Below are 25,776 nucleotides of genomic sequence, written 5' to 3' on the forward strand. Positions count from 1 at the left end.
TTACATTGACCCTCCAACACAGCCTTTATGGTTGGTGGCCTCGTACATGCTACACAGATTAATTTTTGTTTATAAATACTGTTAAGCTTGAATAAATCAATCAGTAACAGAGTTTAAAACAATAAGGTATATAAAAGGAAAAAAAATAATACCAACAAATATAGGTATGTTATTAAAACAGTTTCGAAAAATGCTCAGCAATACAAGCTATTTACAAGACACTTAGGTATTCGGCTCCGGCTCCGGCCCCGGCCGAATATCAAATTTTACTATCCGGTCATATCCGGCTCCGGCCGGATATCAAAAAGTACTATCCGGTGCACCCCTAATTATAATATAACATAACGTACATATGCAAATTTAAGAGCCATTGTCTAGTTTGTAACTATTAGAAATTTTCATATTTGGGTATAAATCCATAAATAGCAAACCCGTTGGTGATCCGGTGTACAGAATACAGAATAATTGATAAGCAAAGTCGTTTAATAAACCCATAGACATACATAAATATAGACTGGCCGAAGGAAGTAACTTCATGTAACTTGAACACATGTATATCTATTGTAGTCGGATTTCCGAATTATGAAAAATTGCATGATCTTCATTCTTAGAGATTTAAAAAAACTACACTGCCTCCTTATTTACAATATATATAGGTGTGTGTCTGAAAAAGATATGAATACTTAACTTTTATACTGCTCATAAATGCTATATAATAAAGTACACAAAATTGCAAGTCACAAATTTTCGTTTCATAAAACTCTTTAATCGGCCAGTCTATATTTATTAATGTCTATGAATAAACCTTATATTTGTGTGCAGTTTTCAGCAGTGCAGAATCAAACATTTTAAAATTCTTTCGTATGTAGCACAAACGTATTTTTATTAAATAGTTGGCAACTGTCTCTCTCTATACAGTGTCCATGGAAATATTTAGAATTCTTAGTAGAATTTCCCAATATTGTTTTAAGTTTTTTTTTTAATCATGACAGTGCCGTTGATTTAGGGTGACTTTCATAATAAAAACAAATGAACAAATTAATCCAACGATAACCGCTATGTGAGATTAGTCTTTTCATTAGAGTTAAAATATTGTTATGGCACGATTAGGAATTAATTATTTGTTTCGGAAATAGGGGAAGTTTTGACTTAGTGACAATGACGTGACTAGTAAAACAAGGAAAGGGTTTTAGAGTCAAAACGAAATAGAAGTCGACATGAAACAGACTACACCAGGGCATTGTAGAAATAAGTCGCATTTTATGAACGTCTAGAGTTAGCTGACATTCGATGGTTCCCTTCATTGTTATTAATCTTGTTCGACATTCAGTATCAGCGTCGACTGACTTCTATTGAGTGTTCGGCCTTTCGCCGGTGATAGTGGATTCTACATTTCGTTGAGTGTTACCTCCATTAAGATTGTTTGCATTCGACACCGCGGGAACGCCTAACAATGTAGAGCAGATGAACTGTCAAATGAACTGTCAGTGTGTTCACGTGACTACCCATAAGAAACGAACTAAGTTCACGTCTGACTTGCTTTTTATTTATGTTAATAGATGCAAGTGACATTAAACAAAGAATATTCTCATACCACTCTTCACTGTTGAGGAATCGGCTACTTTAATTAGGATTATTTATGTTTGTATGTTCAAGGAAAAAAAAAACAAGCCAAATATGAAATAGACTTTTTTTTAAAGAAAGCTTTATTATATAACGGAAAGAATCGCACAATCACTGTCATAGCAAACAATACTGCAAAATGTATCTCCATTTTTTATATAAAACAAAATTAATCAATTAAATGATTACTACTGATTAAATAACAAATTGGTTAATTTTTTTTATTGATTCATTTATTGTCATTGAGAACCAATAATTGTACAGTTTCAACTTGATCCGAATAGGGGAAGTGTGAGAAAAAAACGTTTACGAGATTTGTACAAGTCAAGACAGACAGACAGACAGACAGACAGACGAAGTGACTTGATATAAGCTTTATAACAACTTCTGAATATCAAAAAAATGACAAGTACAGCAGACTATCGCTACGCCTGGACGAGTTAAAGGTCAAAGGTAACAAGGGATACTACACATCTGTGGTTCTGATCTGTTACACACACTAGTGTATTTGATGCTATGGAGTGAACTGTCCAGTCCATTGTGATGAGATGTCTAACTTGGCGTCTTGGATTCAGTATTTTAAAAAGTACATACATCAATGTACATTCTATAACTGCCGGTCTAAAAACAAAAATGGGTGTTGTGGGGCTCTAGCTAGATCTCCTGTTAGGTGCACTGTGACCGGCACCACTGCCCATCATGAATAAAACTGTTTCAATGAAGTCGCAATCAGGCTGAGCTCCACAATCTCAAGTCATTCAGAGTCTAAGTACTTCCTCGTCACCAGTTGGTCATAGCTGGATAACTTCCTCTTGTCACAAATCGGTCAAAGCTGGATTACTTCCCCTTGTCGTTCCTTTGTGCGGCTTGTGTTTTATGACTTCTCGTCGTATCGATTCACTGCAAGTCCTGGAGAGCAGAGAGCATGGTAACATGACATTAGAAACATTTTCACACGGCCAAGTGGACCAAAGCAATAAAAGGTTGAAAAGAAAACAGCTTTAATGGAAGTAACATTCTTTCTGGTCGCTGGTGAAAGTTCATATATAGCCCACATTGGCTAGAAATAGAGAGAACACAGGTACAGATAACATTAGGCTACTGCAATGATGACTATGACTGGCCTTTCAGTCCGTTTTAATATATACAAAAACTTATTTAAAAACGAGAGTGTCATGTGGCCAGCACAACGACCAACCGCTTTACTTTTCCCCAACTAATGTCAGGTACCCATTAGAGCTGGGTGGACTCAGAGGTGCACACCTAAAGATCCCGAAAATTTAAATCCCAGTGTTCGCCAGGATTTGAACCCGGGACCCCTGGTTCGGAAGCCAAGCACTTTACCACTCAGCCACCGGGCCTCCATATTGCATCTTTACAGTTGGTAAATTGTTCCCCTTCTACTATTTTGTTTTCTTTTTCCTCAACCTCACTTTTTTTTTGATAACTGAACAGGTGTATGGAAAAAGGGGGGAAAAAGTGAGACTAGATCGTAAAAATGGATGTTTATTTTAGGAAGTAGAACAGATGTGTTTTAAGTTCACCATGATGGATGTAACGGTTGGGCCAAATAATTCTGTGTCTGTGTCACTGGGGCAGCTGTGGAGGAGGAAAGCAAAGGTAAAGTTGCAGATTTTCATACATGGCGGAAATACTATAAATAGATTTTTGGAGTATCCGGTGTACAAAACTTTCAGGACGTGTTGGTCAGCTATTTGTTTTTTAGAAGAAGAAGAAGAAGAAGAAGAGGAGGAAGAAGAAGAAGAAGAAGAAGAAGAAGAAGAAGAAGAAGAGGAAGAAGAAGAAGAAGAAGAAGAAGAAGAAGAGGAGGAAGAAGAAGAAGAAGAAGAAGAAGAAGAGGAGGAAGAAGAAGAAGAAGAAGAAGAAGAAGAAGAGGAGGAAGAAGAAGAAGAAGAAGAAGAAGAAGAAGAAGAAGAAGAAGAAGAGGAGGAAGAAGAAGAAGAAGAAGAAGAAGAAGAAGAGGAGGAAGAAGAAGAAGAAGAAGAAGAGGAGGAAGAAGAAGAAGAAGAAGAAGAAGAAGAAGAGGAGGAAGAAGAAGAAGAAGAAGAAGAAGAGGAAGAAGAAGAAGAAGAAGAAGAAGAAGAAGAGGAGGAAGAAGAAGAAGAAGAAGAAGAAGAGGAAGAATACATGACAAAATGTTTTTTTTATTTTTACTTTTTAGCACTGCACATCGAAATGTTCTGTTCCATTTGTTGATCAAACATCATTTTGTTACGAAGGAATCATTAGAGTTTCTGTCTATAACTTAGAATATATTTAAATATACATGGGCAATTAATTTACGAGAACAAAAGAGATTATATAGGAAGGTCAAATGCCACGAATTAAGATAGTGCTAAAACTATAGTTCAGTGACATCTCTGTTACGTAAGCAGTAGTAAAGTTTAAGTCAGCATCCTCGATACAACTTAAGTTTATGGTGAAAAACTCAAATATCTGTACCATATGAGTTCTATGAACGTACTCCTGTCATACGGGTAAACTAAAGGATATAGTAAAACAATCTCGTTTCTTCTGAATCCATATTAATTGTCCAAAGCCATGATGACCCATGATAGCGTTTAATCTGTTTTGTAAATGTCGAGCCTGGAGCAGAAATGATAAACAAGTTTCATCTTTTTCTTTCTTATAACTGATTTCATTGTCTTTAATTGACACTAGAATATCGAATCCTTCTCTCTCTCTCTCTCTCTCTCTCTCTCTCTATATATATATATATATATATATATATATATATATATATATATTTTTTTTTCTCTCTTTCTCTCTCTCTCGCTCTATCTATCTATCTATCTATCTATCTATCTATCTATCTATCTTCTCACTCTTTCTATTTCTTTCTCTCTCTCTCTCTCTCTCTCAATATATATATATATATATATATATATATATATATATATATATATATATATATATATATATATATATATATATATATATATATATATAACTTCTCACTCTTTCTCACTATTTCTATTTCTCTCTCTTTCTCTCTCTCTCTCTCTCTCAATCTATCTATAATCACTCCCCCGTGTATTAGACTAATGATGCAGACATTAGAGTGAGGCGCTGTAACCACGAGAGATCTTAGAGACGCGAGTTACGGCCAAACTTTCTTCGACTGCCCCCAAAACAATCGATCAGGTTTACAGTCTGGCACTTCTCTCCCAAATACAACATAGATCTAATGAAGCGACACAGGCACCCTTCCATCGCGCCCCCTGCTTCCATCAACACACCAGCCAATGTATCGATTGTTTTTAGTGCCATAAGTAAAATTCAGAAACTCTTAAGAAAAGATCACTTTTGATATGTTTAAAGGAAACTGGTTTATCAAGTGGTGGTAGTACATTATAGTAACAATATTACATCTTAATTACACTAGATTTTGTATATAGACTTGGTTGACAATCTCTTGTTTTTTTTTTATTGCACGTTGTTAATATTTTAGTCTTTTGTAAGGACCTGGTTGATAAATAGACTTTTTATTTTGTCAAGATGGTTGAAATGTGGTCTTGTTTGAATAGACAGACTGCGGGGTTATAAGAACAAAACAAAGAAAGAAAGAAGTAAAATCTAAGAGTACTTTCAATTTTAAAAAAAATTATTCAAGGGGAAGATATCCATTTACAACTATAGCTCTCAATAATGACAAATGTGTTTCCCTTATTCGATATCAAGCAAAAAAAATAATTTTCAAATGATTAATAATTGACTAATTGGATAATTTTTCATTGATTTATGTTTCCTAGGTGCAATAAATAATGGTGTATAGATTCAACTTTATTTGAGAATAGCTGTGGGAGATATTACGTCTATAATTATCTAAGGGGAAAAACTCACATATTTAGCCATATTTGTTAAGACAATGATTAATTTCCCTTTCTATTATCAAACACAATATTAATTAATAGACTAACTGTTTAATTTTTTATTCATGTTTTTTTTTTAGGTAATATTGTGTAAAGTTTCAACTTGATCCGACAATGGGTGTGGGAGAAATAACGTGTTCAAAATGTTTACCATAGTGATTAGATATAAGCTTTGTTAAAAAGAAAAGAAAGATAAAAAGAGAAGGTCGGAAAAAGAAAGAAAGAAGTTTTAACCTCAGTTTTTGAGCGGTATGACAGAGACAGAGAATACCAATTGAGCTCTAACTAAACTGATGCTCCACTTATCAAAGGATTGAGAGACTGATAAAGAACAGAGTTGTCGCAAGTGGCTCACGTATGGAAAAGCCGCTAAAGTTTGTCTGTACATGTAACACATTTAGATTTCAAAAACTAAAAATGCTGCTTTTGAAAATGTTTGTTCAACATGGCTGCAACGTTTACTTCCGGTCTTCTGAAAGAATAGCCTTAAGTTTTTCAACATTCAAAATATATAGATAATAGATAGGGCTACTACGGCATAGGTTATTTCGGAGGTTGTCATAGCCAGGGTTGACAATGGCAATAAAATTCTCTCAATGCATCTCAAATAGTCTTTGACCTGCTCGTGTGACGTATTTTCAGTCAGGCTAAACTGTCTCTACTGACAGATGAAGAGATAAAGGCGGATTCCTGGCGCCTCTAAAACAGGGAGTTTCCTGCAGGTGGAGCTTGGCAGTCTAGCAAGGTATTTCACCCAGAAGAAGAGTTTAAGCTCCAGGTGCCTTGCGGAACTAATGTTTCATGTGTCAACCAGTAAGAAAAAGTCTGTAGTGGAACCCATTAAGCGTTAGGACTATAAGCTAGGATATTGTCTCCGACAACTCTTGCGACTGATCTAACACCCAGTATCACAATACCAGGATATCTTTTCCCAAGATCCAGGCATTCACTCTCAAGAGAAAACTCTGTGTATTCATTGTCACGCGAGACAGGGGGAAACAATCGTAGTAATGTGCACTGAAATGTAATAAGGGAGACAACAACTTTATAACACTAGTTCCTTTAACAAGAGTTCTACCGTGTATTCAATGTATATGGATAAAATATTTTTAATGGTTATTAATGGTTCGTTCAAGCAAAATTTATTTGATCTTTTAAAGGTTGCATTTGTTAACAAAGCATGCATACTTGTGCATACTTTAAATCAAATAGATAAACAATTTTAGAAAAAGCTTTGGAAGGGTAAAAAAAGTCAGTATCTCAAACATAAAGGCTCGGTACTTACCTATATCTACAAGTACAACTGACCCACTGTTCATGAAAACATGCAAAAAAATACAACAGACGAAAATAGAGCCATGAGATTTGTAACATACAAATATTCATATTCGATTAGTGTGACGTCATTAGTAAAATCACTAAATTGAGAGAATCTTCAGAACAGATGAAATAAAACAAAACAATAATATATAAAACACTGAGCCATAGCCTACAACTAGAAAAACAAACCCTATTAAAATACTCAGAAGACATAAAGATAAATGCACATATCTTATTCCATATCAAAGTGCTCAATGCAAATTTTAAGTCAATGATTCACATGCATGGCAAGTTTAATACATGAATATTCATAGGACGTCATTATCTTCTCTTTGGAAGTAGCGTCTGTGTTTTAGGACATAAGAATATAAGTAGTCGTCTACGAATCTTGATCGTTGTTGTTTTACTAACTACATTTTGATCATGACATTTTAATGTATTGATATGTTATGAAAAGATCGAACACTATTGATGGGTCATTAGATAGCTTGGAACAGATTCTTGTTATAAATCATCCTAGATGAAGTATCGAACTGTGCACGGCTCCGTTGAGACATGTAATCCTTCAGACATTGTAAGAGGTTAGCAGGCGAGTAACGTTTGGAAAGTAACCTCTCGAATTGATCATCCAAATAGAGAAGGGGGAAAAAATGGATCGGTAAATGAACAAGGAAGACTTGAGACTCCACAACTGGACATTGTCCAACTAACTACTGCTACAGGCGAGTGAAGAAATTATTGTATCTTTTAGATTTTCACAAAGCTTATATCAACTCAATCATTTTGTCTGGTAAAAAGTTTCAACTCATTATTTCTCCCAGAACCAATTCGAATAAAGCTGAAATTGTGCACAATTAACTTTTACCTGATAAAACAAAAAATCAATTTAAAAAAATAATTGATTAATTAACTGCAGGTAATTAATTATTTTGTTTGGTATAACAATGGAAAGAAGGTGTGGGGGTATAAGTTGAATTAGTCCCCTTGAGGGGGGGGGGGGCTTGAAATTACGCTAAACAAAAATACTTGATAAAAATATTTCTAATCGCACAGATTTATTATTGTTAGTCTAGACTTCAGATCTATCATCTATAACATATTTAATCACATGACTGATCCGCCATCTTGCAGATGATTTTGACTAGGTTTTACTAATCTTCCAATTCTAAAGGAACATCCGAAACATGTAAAACAAATAATGTACGTAGTTTAAATATTTGCGATTTAAGATCTTTAAGACCTGTTTAAAATACGGATTTATTTGCGTAAAATGTGTCTAAATAAACCATTTAGATACGGGGCAATATGCATAGTACAGAAAGACAATATATTTAAATTCTTCTTTTTGTGAAACTGATCTCCTTACCTCTTACTAGTCTAAGTAGTCTTGGTAATGTTATTTTATTTACTACTGTTGTCGCAGTGATAGCGCTTTTAAGGACCACCCACAACAGAGAGGCCAGTGGCAGACACTATTTCTTTTCTTTATCTTGTAGTGCTAGACTTGAGTGTTGAGCAAGTCGAGAAAACAAATCTTGTGATGCTCAGTCCAACAATGATCCCCGCTTACAGACATTTGTGTTCTGTAGTATGCTCTCGAAACAGCTTCACTGTTACATTGTAAACAATTGCTAAGTTTTATTTTGAAAACAAACTTTTCATTTGACACTAAGTTCCCTGTGAATAGACTTCTAGTCAGATCTACAGCGTGCTCGCTAAAGTCTTTGTGCTTGATACATTCTTTTAATCCACAGAAAAAATATTGGAAATAATTTCGTCACACATTGATTATAATATTACTGGGTTTGTTCTATGCAGAGGGGCTTGTGTTGGTGGAGAGAGTTAATCTAACTTTGATAGTCTCAGTTTATTTTAGGCACTGAACAATTCGGACTTGCCGTTTTTACTTAGATGTCATTTTTGCAAGAAGGTAAGTTATGATTTTACTTTGAAAATAATGGATTCTTCATTTAATTTGGAAAATATTCATTTACTTGAGATCTGTCGTACAACGTAAAGTAGTCACCGATATATTATAGGCATATTTTAATCAAAATGATACACAAACACTATGATGGAATTTATTTGAAGTACCAATGCTCTGTTACATTTTTCTTGCAGGTTTTGGCAAGTGTTTCACTGATGTTTGTTCCGTTTAGTCAACTGAAACTTTTGACCTTATTTCTACTTTTTAAAGGTAAAAACTGATTGTTAGATACTTGCACAAATGGATCTTACAAGAAGGTTTCCGGAGGCTTAAGATTAGTTAGGCAATTTAAGATTAGATAGGACATATAAGATAGTTCGGAAATTGAAATGTAAGGTAAGATAGGGCATGTAAGATAAGATCGGAACTGTAAGATAAGATAGGAAAAATAAAATAAGCTAGTGCTAAATATAATGCTTAATAAGGTGGGGTGGGGTATAATGCAAGACTAATGCTCATCAAATTACTTTCTTCTCCCGGATGGAAACAAAAAAAAAAAGGGGGGGAGGGGCTGGGAGGCGGGGGTATAATGCACGCGTTGGAGAAATAAACGAAGTCTACATTAATTGTTGAGTCTATTCTGACATTAAATGTAGATCTACACCTGTTCTAGTTGGCCATGTTGAACTATGTTGGCTTTAACATGTAGGCTTTGTTAGCCGAGAAAAAGAGAAGGTTTAACATTAACAGAGAAAAAAAAAAGAAAAAGTGAGAGAGAGAGAGAAAGAGTGCAAGGGATTCTCAGGATTAAAATATAGGAAGAATATGCTGCTGCTCAATTTAGATTACTATGATTTAGATTACTATCAATATATTTCAGATTGATTTATCATATGCAACCATTCCTTTATAAAAGTCAAAACATGGACTATTAGTTCAAAACAAGATTCCCTCTTCAATTATCTACCCTAAGACGAATCGCATTATAGTCTTCAGCGTTTCTTCTACAGAAACCATTGCTTTGGTTTATTGAACATCAAGATATAACCAATCAAACTGTTGTCCTGTCAGTATTGCCTGTAATAGAGACCAATCGTTATAAAAGGCCTGGGAACTGACCTGCAACGTCACAACATATGTGTAGCTTAGACCAATAGCTCGTTGTCAGATAGACCTGTGACGTGGCAACGTGCTATTGTACTAAACTGCTCACTGGCTGTGAAGTTGCAGGTCAGTGTTGAGGGCTTCTATAAGGAATGGTCTTCCTGTAACTCATTGGTTCATTTTACAGGCGCATACAGCGACCTACAAGCCTACGGATGTGATGAGGGCTGGACCAATCACGGGGAGCACTGCTACTTGCTGGTGGGTAGCAACGCTGGCGCCGACTCCGCCAGATTGAGCTGCCAGGCAATGGGCTCGTCTCTAGCCAGTGTCTGGAGTCAAGTGGAAAAAGATTTTATATTGTCTCTATGGAGGGTATGTGTCGTTGAAGTTTTCACAAAGAATTTAGAGTCTCAATACAAGAGAAATGTTTTTGATACAGAATTATTAATGTTTTGGCAGCGCATTTAAGGGGAGACCAATTCTATTGCTGCTCTCTGACTGTAAGACTATATCAGCGCTGCTCTCTGACTGTAAGACTGTAACAGCACTGCTCTCTGACTGTAAGACTATATCAGCGCTGCTCTCTGACTGTAAGACTATATCAGCGCTGCTCTCTGACTGTAAGACTGTATCAGCGCTGCTCTCTGAGTGTAAGACTATATCAGCGCTGCTCTCTGACTGTAAGACTATATCAGCGCTGCTCTCTGACTGTAAGACTATATCAGCGCTGCTCTCTGACTGTAAGACTATATCAGCGCTGCTCTCTGACTGTAAGACTATATCAGCGCTGCTCTCTGACTGTAAGACCATATCAGCGCTGCTCTCTGACTGTAGGACTATATCAGCGCTGCTCTCTGACTGTAAGACCATATCAGCGCTGCTCTCTGACTGTAAGACCATATCAGCGCTGCTCTCTGACTGTAAGACTATATCAGCGCTGCTCTCTGACTGTAAGACTATATCAGCGCTGCTCTCTGACTGTAAGACTATATCAGCGCTGCTCTCTGACTGTAAGACTATATCAGCGCTGCTCTCTGACTGTAAGACTATATCAGCGCTGCTCTCTGACTGTAAGACTATATCAGCGCTGCTCTCTGACTGTAAGACTATATCAGCGCTGCTCTCTGACTGTAAGACTATATCAGCGCTGCTCTCTGACTGTAAGACTATATCAGCGCTGCTCTCTGACTGTAAGACTCTATCAGCGCTGCTCTCTGACTGTAAGACTATATCAGCGCTGCTCTCTGACTGTAAGACTATATCAGAAGGAAGGCGAAAAATATCAAAATGTTTGTGTGTTGCAGTTGAATTGAATTTGTGTTTTGTGTGTGTCTGTTTCTTCTGTGTTTTTCCGTGAAATGTTCTTGTTTTTAATTGAAAAATAGTCTTCGTATTATATTGTTCAGTCATAGTATTATTCTACCTGTACAGTTATGATAACTTTTTAAATAACTTTTTCGTGGATATTTATATTTCCAGTATCCAGCGGAACAAATCAGTTTCCTGTGGATCGGATTGAGAGGGACATCGGATGGTCTGTGGAGTTACGATGATAGTTCGTTATTTAAAAAAACAAGTGAGTCTTCGAAGTACTGCCGTTGTTTTAACTTACGTCTGCTACTCTTGTACTGAAGTCAAACATTGGTAGAGCTATATCGATTTGTAGAACAACTCACGTAATGGTCTCTTCTTGTTTCCCAGGTGTGACGTGGACTATACTTGACGGAGTATCTGGAGTTCCGGTGGCCACGCCCCAGAAATGTATCGCGTTGAGAAATAGCGGAAGTGTGGCTTTTCTCGACTGCGTGATGGCAGCTGATGCTTTTGTTTGCAAGAAAGGTACCGTAATAATTAGTTGTATCCCTTTTTTAAGTCATCAAAATATAGACAAATCAACTGAATTATAAGGACATAAAGCCACAATACCAACTATAAGATAGTAATACATTAACTCTTTCTCTCTGTCATTATTTTACAAGATCCGACGGAATTATTCATTTTGTTCATCTGTAGTTCACTTCCCTGTTAGGGTTAAACTTCTAGAACTTTGTTATCAGGAACTATTTTATTGGGTATATAATCGAAAGGGGAGTGCAAGCTTTTATAACAAGACAAAAATTAATTTCATGGGCTCAAATCAACGATGGTACCGTCAAATAGGAGAGGCAGAGTTAAATCAGTGACATTTGACGTTAGAGTTCTTATATCAGTTGATGAATTATAAAATTGGAGATTTTCACGATATTTTTGATCACAGTGATCTCCTCTTTGCTTACATTTGATTTGCAAGGTCTGGTTTACTTTCTCTAGCAATAAAATACAGTCAAATAGAAAAAGAAGAGAATGCGGTATGGGGAACTTTGGGGTAACTGAAAGAAAAAGAATCTTTTTAAAAGATAGAAAAGGAGAGATTTTAGAATACATGAAATAAACGAAACAGTGTCAATGACGCCATAGTGAAAGATCACTGCTGATAACTATAAATACAAATCAATTTGTGCTATAACTAAGCGAAAGGGCTTGGAAATTTGATTATGCAATGCTAAAAAAAATTAAACATCCTAAAATGCATAGATGATGGCTGCCATATAGTGTGGTTTGCGCTCTAGACTGTCATGGCAATGGTCACGGATTTGAACCCTGCCGGCCGTACTGGTGGAGATTTGTGCTAGGATTTAATTATGTTTAATTCTGAACAAACATACGAAACATGTAAAACCAAACACGTCCTATATTTTATACACCATATTGTGACCATATACACCAAAAATCTACCTATTTATAGTTATCTTCCATAAACAAAAATCTCCAATATACTTCAGTTAATTACCTGTTTTAAGTTTTATCTGTGATTACATAATTAATTAAGCTGTAGTAATGTTATAACGATCACGACATAAATCTATATACCCATAGCTCTGCCCAAAGTGTTTGTCACAGCGAGCCTACTAAATCACACTGGTCCGATTCCAACCAATCCTCTGGGACACGCTCAACTTTTTGAAAGAATGTACCCACCTGTCCTTCGGTTCCTGCCAGGGTCAGGCTCTTACTTAACTGATACTCTGGTCACTACAGAGGTGGGATGTGCCTTCACATGTTTCAGGTATGTTTGGCTATATAGTTAATATACTGTACAATTTCATCATAGTGGACTTGAAACATTTGCAAACGCATGTCCAGTCTCTGGAAATATCATATTTCTTGGTGGAAACATTGGGTGTTTAGCTTGTTTTGAGAACCTTGGTGGTAACACTAGGGGTTTAGTTTATTTTGAGAGACTTGGTGAAATGTCATGAGATGATCTCAGAACAGACTTTGTGATAGGAATTGATATAGTTCGTCTTTATAATGGCTATAGAGCATACAGGTAAATTTTTCTGAGGTCTTATCAGATTTGGGGGAAATCTTACGACTTACTTTATAACCATTTGGAGTTGGCTGCCAACAAACACCTGTGTCACTGAGTGTCATTGTCGACAAAACAGTAAGGACTCGAAATCAAATTCCGAAAGAGAGATTTTTTTTTATTCGAGTTCAAATTTGGACTCAGTTTGAGGTCTTTTTATTTTTTTGTTTAACGCCTGAAGGAAGCATGGAAATCCCCAAGATACCCTCCAACCTTCACACTCCTGTACATAAACAAGGTTTGACCAGGACGGTATCAGTATAAACTTCCTAAAAAGACTCGTAAAGGTTTTAGCATTACAATATACAACACCTATATTAATAAGTATTATTATATCGATTTATAACACAAAATAAATAGAATGCTTTGTATAGTTCAACTTTCATGCTTGAAGCAAGCTCAGAACGCTATGATCCAATCTCTGTTGTTGACCTGTGGAGGGACAGGGGTATCTGGGAGGAGGTTCCCGTGCTTCTGTTAGGCGCTCGGCAAACACAACTCTGCTCGAGTCGGGATTCGAACTCGAACTCTCTTGATAGGAAGCCAAGCGTTGCCCCTCAGCCCCTAATCCCATCATTGGTAATGCTAACATTTGCAGTTGTCACTCTTTTATTATTTCATTGATGAAGAAATCTTCTGTGTAGGAGAAAGGAATTGTATTGGTTTGGTCCGTAGTTTATGTGTATGTGAGTGTGTTTCTCTTCCCCCCCCCCCAATAGTTATGCCCCATCTACTTAAAGACTTGATGATCATATCCACATACTATTCTGTTTCTCTTTCATTATATCGCGTTTTTTGTTATCTACAAGTCTAAGGCCGCTTGTACACTACATCGTTTTGAATGTGGGACAAAACACAAAACCATTTCACGCGTTGTTTTCGCTTTCATATTGGATGGAATAACCTTTCCGTATCTAGATCTTTTTTTTTTTTTAATCTTATTCAAATTAATCATTTATGATTGGTTCATCCTCGCTCTACTAAAAATAACTGTCTAGTATGAATACATTCCTTTAGTTGCGTCCAAGGCGCGACCGTCGTTTTTTAGTGGCAAGACATGGCTAGTTCAAAGGTCATTATACCGTCACTATGTGTTGTATGAAAGCTCACATACCAGTCTGGCTTATTCACATCTTTAGACCTGCAGTTTTTTTGTTGTTGCTTTTTTTTTTGGCTTTTTACGTTCATAACTGTTTAGCGTGAAAGCGTTTAAGTCTAGATTTATTTATTTTTTATACAAAATACATGTCAATAATATCATCTGCAATGCTTGTCTCTCTTAGCCTGTCCGGATGTCAGGTATTTCAAGTCAGCTGTAACACACTTACCAAATGTGAGGATTTTAAATGTACACTGTTTTCTGACTTCACTGTTTAGACCTGCAAGAAATCCGCTGCTGTGATAGTTAAACAGTTGGTATTTTCAATGTAACTTGCTATATGATAGTTAAACAGATGGTATTTTCAATTTAATTTACTACTTTGACACCTTGTGCTATGTCCATTATTTCTCCTTAGTTAATAACACAAAAAATCAAGACCATATTGTCTGGCACGCAAGCGTATTTGTAGCACTAGTATCAATAGCTCTGAGTAGTTAAAAATTGATGTTCAAGTCTCAACAGTAATAAATTTTCATGTTTTGGCTACAAGGGAACAAACTCTATAAATAAAATGGACTTTAGAGTATTTACTGTATTGCTGCCCTTGGTGTATATATATATAAAAATTGTATTTGGCAATTGTAAATAAAAATATTTGACAGAAACTGGCAGTAAAAGCTTCCGTTAAGGGAGAGTCTGTTGAATTGAAACGAATTGATTGGATGAAAATCATGCCTATAAAAAAGAAATAACTATAGGACCAGTATTCATAGTCTTTCGAAAGGAAATGTTAAATCAAAGTGAACTGTAACAAACTCATAAGCATTTTGAAAGAAATAATTTCAACGCATATTTAAAAACTTTGTTTATTCAAAGCAGAATAATAATATCGGAATTATTTTTTTAAATACCTGACTTCAAAGGTTGGCCACTACGACATTATCTTTTGGGAATGTAACGGAAAGATTTTAAAAAACTGGCCATTGTGCTTGTACCTTACCTTACCGTCACCTATCCCTTAGTCTGTTGGACCGTTGGGACACCATGCAAGATTCGTCGACCGTCTTTCTCCATTCCTCTCTGTCTTTGCCTTAATGGCAAACCCGTCCATTCTTTTATGCTGTCCTCCCATCGCTCTCTCTCTGTCTGCCTCTTCTTCTTTTTCCTGGTATTGTTCCCTGAAGGAAGGTCTTTGCGAGCCCCGAAGATCTTGTAATATGGCCATAGATTTTCAGCTTGTGTTTTTTTAACGATAGTTAGCAGGTCATCATTGGGTCCAATCGCTGCAGTAACAGTGTTTCTAATCTCTTGATTTGTGATGCGGTCTTTGAATGTGATACGTAGGATCCTTCTGTAGCATGTCACTTCCATTGCTAGGATCCTTCTGTAGCATGTCACTTCCATTGCTAGGATCCTCCTCTCTAGCTCTGCAGTCAGTGTCCAAGACTCACAAGTATACCAGGAGCGCATCAGTCTGATTTTGATATTAAAATAAAATGGAAAGACAAATGCTTAGCCCTCGTGCTTGTACAGTCAAGGGAAAAAAGTTAAAGGGCTGGTACGTGAATGTTTGTTAACACTTTTTAGCGGCCCCCGAAAGGGAAAACACGCTATTAGTTTCGTGCGAAATCTCTGTCCGTCTGTCCGTCCGTCCCGTTTAGATCTCGTAAACTAGAAAAGATATTGAAAATCGGACATCACAATATTTTAGACCATTCAAAGTTCTGATGCAACGGCTACTTTTTTTTTTCTGAAAGCGAAAAATCTAATTTTTAAAATCAGTTATGCAAGCAGTTTTTTTTATGAGAAAAAGCAAATTAGTATGCATTACAAGTTAGACCTAATTTAAAAGGAATAGTAATCTTGTAAACTTCATTTTTGTGAACTTTTTTTTATTGCGGACATTTTTTTTTTTTTTTTTGAGGATTCGAATAAGAGATTGAGCTTTTTCAAAACAATTAGATCAATTATAAGACATCAGTTAGGCCAGGGGAGGCGCGGTGGCTGAGCGGTAAAGCGCTTGGCTTCCGAACCGGGGGTCCCGGGTTCGAATCCTGGTGAAGACTGGGATTTTCAACTTTTGAATCTTTGGGCGCCTCTGAGTCCACTCAGCTCTAATGGGTACCTGACATTAGTTGGGGAAGAGTAACGGCGGTTGGTCGTTGTGCTGTCTACATGACACCCTCGTTAACCGTAGGCCACAAAAACAGATGAACTTTACATCATCTGCCCTATAGACCACAATGTCTGAAAAGGGAACTAGTTAGGCCAGGTTCACATCTAACTTTACATTCACTTTCACCTATTCTTTGATCTGCGGGACCGTTGGGGCACTACACAATATCTGTTAACCTTCATTCTCCATTCTTATCTCTCATTTCTCTTTGATATAATTTCATTCGGATGTTCTTTCTGAAAATATTGAAGCCTGCCTGGGTGGACCACTTCGGGGGCCGATTTTGAGTTTGTGTTTCTTTTGTAACCTTGTTGAATTTAATTTATTTATTTTATTAATTGTAATGACGGTTTATATTTTATTTAACAACATAATATCAAACAGTTTGTCAAGTTCAATTAAAACTTTCAATTCTATGTAGCAAATTAACTAAAAATCCTAAGCGAATTGGTTTGTACATAATTAGGCCTACGTTTAGTAAATTATTGTCCGAATCAACTTCAAATCACCAGCATATTAAAACAGATCACACACTAGTGTAGTAGTGTTTCATGATAATATTTTGCAAATTATTTATATTTTTATTACCTTTCCGATGCCACAGTTTTAGTTGCTCCGTACATTCAGAAGAATACAAGAATAAAGAACATATATACAAGACTATTCATTATCTAACTTAACTGATTTAGCTGATGAAAATTCTCTAAGAAGTTCATTTGTTAATTTTCGGCAGCTAATAATATGGTGATATTTACAAGCTAATTAGTTTTTTAAAAATCCTATCAAACTTCTCCAACTGCTTTAAAAAAATGTCAAAAATGTTTTTGTGTTTGTTTAATGAACATAAATAAGTGATGTAAGTCAAAACGTAAAGGACATTGAATAGTTGTTGTAGTTTTTCCCCCTAAGTAATTGAGTCATTCTATTGCACTGTGACAGACACATAAAACTTGTTAGATTTACTTTCGTCACTCCTTATTATAGTTATGATCGAAACAAAAACCTTGATGCTCAAGTTCGCTTAAAGAGCAGGAGTCATATAGCGTCAGCAACCTCACTGTTAAGTGGGTCTCCTCAAATATTACTAAATGCACAGCACATTTATCGTATACCCTTCCTAAGCTTGACTGAAGGAATATTATCTCTTCAGATCAGCTTCATCTTCCAATAAAGATTTGCTAGAGAGAGAAGTCCTTGCGAATAAGTGCAGACTAGATACAGGAGATTTATTTGTACATTTCCAACCATGAGCAATGAAGGACATTGAGGAGACTGTTTTTATCTGGTAGCCAAACCAACTCCTCTTCACAAATGTTTTAACTTTTTTTTTAAACAGGGGGGCGAACTCCATATCTAAAGTTTTTAAATGAGAATAACTTTGTTGTTTCCCTTTACTTTAATTTTGATGTCAATGTGTTATGCTGGTATTGAAATACTGTGTTACTGAAATACTATAGTGTTCTTACTCTACTGACATTGATAAATAAATAAATAAATAAAACAGTGTGCATTTGTTAATTTATCTCACCAATAATGTTTAACGTAAAAAGCTAATAATTATATAAAAAAAAAAATTAAGACAGAGATTAAACAGTTTGCATTCCTACTGAGAATCAAAAAGGTAGTATATTTTAGCATTATAAAATTTTTGGTATACATACTTATAACATAATGAAGATCATCTAGATAAAAAAAACATGCACGTGTCTTCCCCTGCCTCATCCAGACGATACTTTAGTGTGAGAGACTTAGCAGGCAGCAGAGCACGTGCATTTGTAATGGGCTTTTGGTCATTGTAAGATTGTAGCTCAGCACGAAGTCTTGTAGCGGGCCTGCTTTAGTGTCAAGGTTATGTCAACGTCTCGATATATGTTACGCGGGAGAAAGTTGACCCTTGTGACGTAAGTAAGACAGAAAGACTCTAGAATCACATCGGCGAAGACGTATTGAAATGTCCTTTCTAACGAGCATTAAAATCTTGTTCCTGACACTTCTCACGAAAAAATAATAATCGAATATGCATCCTCTGTTTGGGACCCCTCAACTCAAGAAAACATTAAGAAACTGGAACAGACACAAAATAGAGCAGTGGGATTCATAACAAACGAATTGAAACGAATATTCACATTTGACTAGAGTAACACCTTTAGTAAAATCACTAAATTTAGAAAGCCTTCAGGACAGAAGACTCAATACTCCTTCTTCCCTAGTGTTATTAGAGCATGACTAGGCAGAATTTAAGTCATTGGTTAATATGCATGACTGAATGCATGACGCGTAGGACGTAATCATCTTCTTTTTTGAAGTAACGTCTATATTATATAACATAAGATAAGATAAAAAAAAAAGTATCAAAGGTGCCACTGAGGAATGAAAATGACGTCACTGTATTCAATGATATTTTTTTTACATTAGTGGTAATGTCGTTTTATGTTGTTGTTTTTTTTACTTTATTAATAATAAATATGTATTGATAACTGCAAAGCGCATAAAACAATTAAAGTAGTGCTTCACAATTTGACAAAATGTTAAAGTGTTTAGTTTAAATCAAATATTTTGTGCGCCCTTTCGTTGTCAGACTCAATTGTTAATATCAGTTAATTTAGCTCCTTGATAATTATGATATTCTAATTCTTATCTTATAAATTAGAGACTATACTTAAAAAGAGAAGATAATTACGTCCTACGCATTTCATGTGTCAATCTAGTCATGCATGTTAATCAATGACTCAAACTCTGCTAATTGTTAACATAAAACAATAGCCTCATTTGCGATTTATTTGTCAAAGACAGTAGACCAACAGATACACTGCGAATATATAGATATTTATTTTCAATTGAAATAAACATCAATGTCTATTTACTCATCAACCTTTACATAGAAACAGATACGGTTCTGAGGTCACAGTCACAATGAATTAGTAAGACAGACAGGCCGTTATATATATATATATAGAGAGAGATTCTACAATTAATATTCCCTCCCCCCAAACTCACAAAAAAAACACAAACACTAAAAAAATTAATTATGAAAAATAAATAGAAAAAAAAATAGGCAGAAAAGAAAGATATCTAGCTGGCAAATATGAAAGGATGAGAGAAAGAAAGAAATTAAGAAAGAGAGAGAGAAAGAAAGAAAGAGAGAGAAAGAGATTGACAAGATTGAAGCAAGACAGAAACCTTATTTGCAGATGAAAAGAGTTCCAGTCCCACAGAATGGAACTCGTGGTACTTGCTTTGACCACAGAATGGAACTCATGGCCCCTGCTTTGACCACAGACCGGAAAATTATGGTCAAACCAACACGTGTTTAGTGGACTGAAGATTAGCATCCAGTGCCAGTTGCTTGAACTTTTCACTTTCGCTGGCTGACCTGGGCACCCTCCACGGCATGACTCCCTCTCAAACCCCTACACCCGACTCCAGCCAATGTCTCTTTACAACCGGCATATTAGTTCTTTCATTGGTTTGTGTGTTTCCTCGTTGACTGGCCGAGACAAGACAATTGAATTCGAGACAGAGAGAAGAAAACGAAGACAACAAAAAAATGCGAGTGTCTGGAGAAAAAGAGGAGAGAGAGAGGTGGGGTGGATCAGTGGGAGAGGGAACAAAAAAGTCTTTAAAAAAAAAACATCCCAGTTGCCGTAGGTTTGTTTCGTCCTCAGAGTTGGCAGCAGTCTCTGCGAGTCCGACCGGATGCAGAATTATTATCATCTGGGCATCGCGACACTCGCCTCTTCTTCTCGTCTGGCTCAGCCTGGTTGGTCAAAAGAGGCACGTGACCTGCGCACGGCACCTTTATAATACGGCCATGAGTTTACCCCTATGTCGAAAACGTCACTTTGAAAAAGCAGTATTAACACACACACACACACACACACACACACACACCGTGTTAACTAGGTCTCAGATATTTAATTCTACCAATGATAGACTTGTAAAAAAAATAATAATTGTTTTGTGTTTTTTTTTGGCTTTTACCGCACCGGAAGTATATAGAAATGAAATCGGATGGGCGCTTAGCGCAATGGGATCCTGGGTGGATCATCACAGGGGTGACAATCGTGTTGCACGCGCATCATAGCCAGTGACGCGCCCGACATCATCATTCAAGTTACCATTTAGCATTCGAGGGTGATGAATAATATTAGGGCATGTTATAACAATTTCGTGGGGCTTCCGGATCAGCGGTCTACCTATGCAACAGAACTTGTCACCTTGGTTTGTTCCCTTACCATAAATCGCAACCACAGCGAGGCTATAATAGAGCTTGAAGATGGCGCTTCTGTCGCAGTTCCCACAATTTAAAAAAAAAAAAAACAATTTAAAATAAAATTGAGGCCTTAATATGGATTAAGGTTACTTTTGGAAACCCTTAAACAAAGTCACGTTCAAGTCTTGCTGTCGGTGTATAGTCCATCAATCCCAGATGTATAACTTACAAGTAGTAAGAAACAAGGAAGTCATTGAACCAGTCTGATATAAGTTATTGCTTCTTCTACAACTGAAATGTTCAAACTACGACCAGCGGATCATATCCGGCCCATGACGTGGTGTTTTCCGGCCCCCTCGAAACATCTGACCGAAGTATATATTGAAGACGTGGAGAATGACATCCGTTCTATTAGAATCTGTTTGTGTTAACGAGGCCCGTGACATATGGCTTAACTGTTGAGTATCTCTTTTTACGACAGATGACCTAGATCATATTAAACATTAACCCTAACGTTACACTGGCCAGGCAAATATGTTCCCAGTAGTTATGAAAAATGTCTGTTTAGAGAACTAGCTTTACCCAACGGCTACGTCCGTTGATTTGTTTCAACTTTAAATCCTAATATAATCTTGTCTGACGACTCCTAGATGTCCCTGATTTTTTCATCCTGGCCATGTTTAATGCTTCTCAATATGATACAAGAATCAGTTTATGGAATTGACGTTTGTAGAGGGGAAAAGATGGGTTCAAATACTGGACCAGACTTCTGTAATGCACAGCATCTGTTAGTTTGATCTGCATCACTGTATCTATCATTAGGGCCGGATTTAAGAACGTGGAGGCCTCGGGGCAGAATTTTTGTGGAGGCCCCTACACTTTTTCTAAAGCTTTAATAAAAATCTACATTTTAATAAAAAATACTAATATTTAAAAGTACGCGCCGTATTATAAAAGAAAGTACTTATAAATGTTTTCTTTAATTATAAAAAAATAAACCTAATTATTTGATATGCATATTTTAGTAACATAAAATGTAAATATTGAGGGTTTACGCGATGCTGAGCTACTGTTGTATACTATCATAACATTATAAGCAGACTATTTAAAAACCACGACAGTGTTGCCAACTGTAAGATAAAAATTGCGAAAAAAATGTTGAAAGAAAAAACGTAAAGTTGCTGACTCGTTGAAAAATAGATTTTGTTCTTTATTGTGGGCTCGCCTTTCTTGTGGAGGCCCCTGGGCAGTGACCACATTTGCCCTCCCTGAAATCTCGCCTGTCTGTAATAATGGGATTTTTGTTATTGTTAAGGTAGTGTATTATTGACTGTTATGCTACAATGAGGTAGCAGGAGCCCTTTTTTTTCTTAACTGTTATACTGTTGTTGTATTATATCAATACCATGTCTGACAAGATCTTTTAACAACAATGTGTATAATGTAGGCATGCGCATGCCAGTAGGTGAGTGGGGGATACCCGTGTAGATGTCGATCCATACAGTCAGAAGTGGCACCACACTACATCACTGTGAAATGGTGTAGACCTTCTGCCTAGAGCCAGCACCCCTAGTGACCCGTCCAAACATTAGAAAGAGATGATCAGCCTCAAAACTGTTTACTGCGTGGCGAGTACCGTGACTTGTGCGAACCCCAGAGCGCGACTGACAGCGTATGACAAAAGGCGCATACATTACGCAGTGAACAACGGGCACCATAAACCAGAGGCGTCACTGTCTGCTGTCTCCGCACTGAACGACCTTTCTATCGCACAGTGGCGGCACGTGGAGGGCTTCAAAATGGGGGAAACCAGATAAAAAGTTAAAAGTATGATCTATTCAATACGTTTAATTTTAGCTCCCCAGTTCACAAAATGTTCACGCCACTAGACTGAAGTTAGTAATACAAATTCAACCAATTCACTAGTATCTTATTACCATGAGTTCTTGTTCATTCACTACTCACAGCTGACCTTTGACATTTATTCTTCATGTGTAGTTAGGTGAAATGGTCCAGGAAAACAACAGGGACAAAAAAAATTAAAATAATATATTATCTTTAATTAATAGTACTGTGAACACAATTTCAACAGTACCATCAAGGATGAGTCTCATAGCGAGGCATGACGCGTGTTAAATAACGGGGGCTCTCCACGGCCTTCAGTCCCAGCATCCCCCCGGCGCCCAGGGGAGTAATGATGACTTCCGCGGCACGTGGTCTAGCTGCCATGTTTGATTTATCAATTAAAACCAAGAAGCGTCACTTTCACCGGAGAATGTCATCAGACAGACCCTGTGGAAAACTATTTCGCCTGTTCGTCTGCAGATTTGATATCCCGTGGTGCTTGTGATGGGGATCTGAACTATACAATAAATTGTAGATTTATTTACATGCTTTTAATTTGTGCATATTGTTTAGGCTACCATTTCAATGACCTGGAAATAACGTAATTAAATGTGATCAGATTAGAGTCCTTGATAGAGCAAGTAAAACAGAGGTCGTTAGTTAGTAATGTGCAGATATATATTCTACATTTGAAGGATGTTATGGTGTGTGTGTGTTGGTATGTGTGTGTTTTTGTAGTGACGGTGAGAAGAAGTTAGTTTTTGGTTGGTGGCTAGGCAGAGTGGATGAAGCAAGTTAATCGGCGCTGTCGTAAGCTGCCTTGGGTAAGCCAGACGCGTCCAGGATGCCAGAGTGTAGAGACGTGTTTTTATTGTGAGTTAGATTTGTTTTGAAAAATAAGTCTATTTCATTTCATCTCAAGTTATATTAGTCTATATTGTAATAAAGTTACATTTCATTTTGTTTACAAAGAAGTTATTCAAGTTTTTTAGTTTACAAGTCAGAATATAACACTCCTACAGCTGTTTAGTTGTCTACCAACAGTTTGGAGCTACAAGTCAACGACCTTTGACAACGAAGGGTCGTGTACAGATATTGCTGTAGGCCTACCTTTATTTTCCATGCCCATGCCCTTTTATATCTATTTCCTTGAACCGCAGATATTCAACATTTCTTTGGCAGAAAAAACTCCCACACACACCCACACACACATGCACACACAAACACACCACACACACATTTTCGGATAAAAACAAGAACCAATTTTTTTTTTCATTGAAGGGCCTGAAACTCAACAAGAATCAGACACAAGTCAAGCAGAAGTAATGATATTTTATACACTTTACTTTTTTAAATAATAGAAGGTCTAATAAATCTAAACAATGTTTTTTGCATTCACATGAGTCCATAAAGAAATAATATTGAGTTTTGTGTATTTATATCATAATAAACATTTATTAAAATGGCTATTAAAGTAAAATTATACAAAAATAATTCAATTATTTTGTTATATTTTTTTTTCTTTATCAATTCAGAATAAATGCTATATAATAATGTGACTCTGGGAAAAATATTTTATGACGAAAACATATTTTTAAAAAGCCTTTTAGGTTGGTAACATATTTGCCATACTGGTTGCCAAATCTTTAAAAAAAAAAAGTCAGATCAAAATAAGCAGACTAATTTTTTAAAACCCAAGGTAGAAATAAATAAAACCAAGATATATTAAAATAAACGTCAGATTTAAATAAACAAAAGTATTTTAAGAAAGTATCTCATATCCCAGGGAAAAAAAAAGAAGGAAAAAAATTATTTCACTCTCTGAGCACTATATTTTATATCTACAATATGGCAAGAAAACTTTTTGTTACTCTTTCATGGTGTGCTTGTATTTTGTGTTTTGCAATTACCTAATTCTTAACCGCATGATTAAAGCTACCCCTATCAATGTCTTACACTCTAGATAGACTTTAAAATAGAAATACATTTTAAAAATATAAAGTAGTTAGAATAAAATTAATGATTGGTTACATAGGAACTGTTGGGGCAATACAGTGTCTCATTGGAAACTCGAAGAGAATGCATTTCAACTATTAAACTATCGCCAAGACACGCTGTAAGAGCGCCTTGATGAAAAGATTGTCACTTGGAGTGGCGCCCCGGTGATTGTAACGCCGAGTCGCTCTACTTCCCACCTCCTTTCGTTGTCCCCCCCCCCCAAGCATTACAAAACCTCCACAGCTCAGGATCTCGACCTTCTAATGACAGCGGGGTGGAGACGCCATACAAAAGGCCATCGCCACGAAGGTGCCGCCACCGACTCCGGGTAGGGCGAAGGTCGGACAAGACAGGAGATGAGCAGCTGATGACGCTGTCACGTGCTATCTGCTCTACTCACGATCTTAAACAGAAGCATTTTTTTTCCTTCTTCGCTCGTCCGACACCGGCGTTTTAATCCTGGTGCCACTGTACGTGGCGACACTCTCGCTGCTGAAGTGGATTTTTTCGAAAGGGTCGCGGGCGCCGCTGCCTTCTTACCACTTTCCTCAAGAGTCAATGTTAATCAGGACAAGACGTAGAGCCGGTCAGGCCCGTGAAATGGTCAAGAACGACTGACCAGAGTGGACACGAGCCCGGAAGCAGCGCGTCACACAGTTTGAAGACATGTGTAATGAGCGTCCAGCGGATTTGAAAATGTCGCGCTAGTGCGATCATCCTCGGTGTCAGAAACTGACCAGGGGTCAGAAGCCACGTGCTGTTTGTGTGACAAGTCCCCTGGACTGACATTAGTGTTGAAGAAACAAAAAATATGCAACTGAAATGGACAAATAAATTAACATAATGATTAAATCACGGCCAGCTAGGACAGCGATCTTAAAGTCTTACGTACTAAAGTCTTATGTACTAAAGTCTTACAATACTATGTGTTCAAAAAAAAAATAACTTTATAAATATTAATAGGCAATTAATATTTTGTTTCCATTCGTTTCTACTTTCTAACACACAATCATAGAAGTTCTATAAACAAAAGACAGGGAAATCAAACTGATAATTTTAATATAAAATTTCTTTTATTCTCAATTTATGAATTCAATAAATTCCAAGGTATTCTTTTAATTCATACAAACATTTCCCCCCACTCATTGATAGTTTCTATAACC

General features: G+C 36.6%; 1 protein-coding gene across 1 annotated transcript; it reads left to right on the forward strand.

The window, feature by feature from the left end:
- The first annotated feature begins 8,361 nt into the window (after positions 1-8,361).
- On the forward strand, positions 8,362-18,043 carry LOC106064821 (snaclec crotocetin-like). Its single transcript, XM_056031264.1, has 7 exons — positions 8,362-8,766; positions 8,958-9,033; positions 10,055-10,242; positions 11,350-11,446; positions 11,572-11,709; positions 12,787-12,976; positions 14,563-18,043. The coding sequence occupies exons 2-7, from the start codon at positions 8,979-8,981 to the stop codon at positions 14,654-14,656; spliced, it is 762 nt and encodes a 253-aa protein (XP_055887239.1). The 5' UTR covers positions 8,362-8,766; positions 8,958-8,978; the 3' UTR covers positions 14,657-18,043.
- The last annotated feature ends 7,733 nt before the right edge of the window (positions 18,044-25,776 follow it).

Source organism: Biomphalaria glabrata, chromosome 5 (genome assembly GCF_947242115.1).
Source record: "Biomphalaria glabrata chromosome 5, xgBioGlab47.1, whole genome shotgun sequence".
Taxonomy (NCBI): domain Eukaryota; kingdom Metazoa; phylum Mollusca; class Gastropoda; family Planorbidae; genus Biomphalaria; species Biomphalaria glabrata.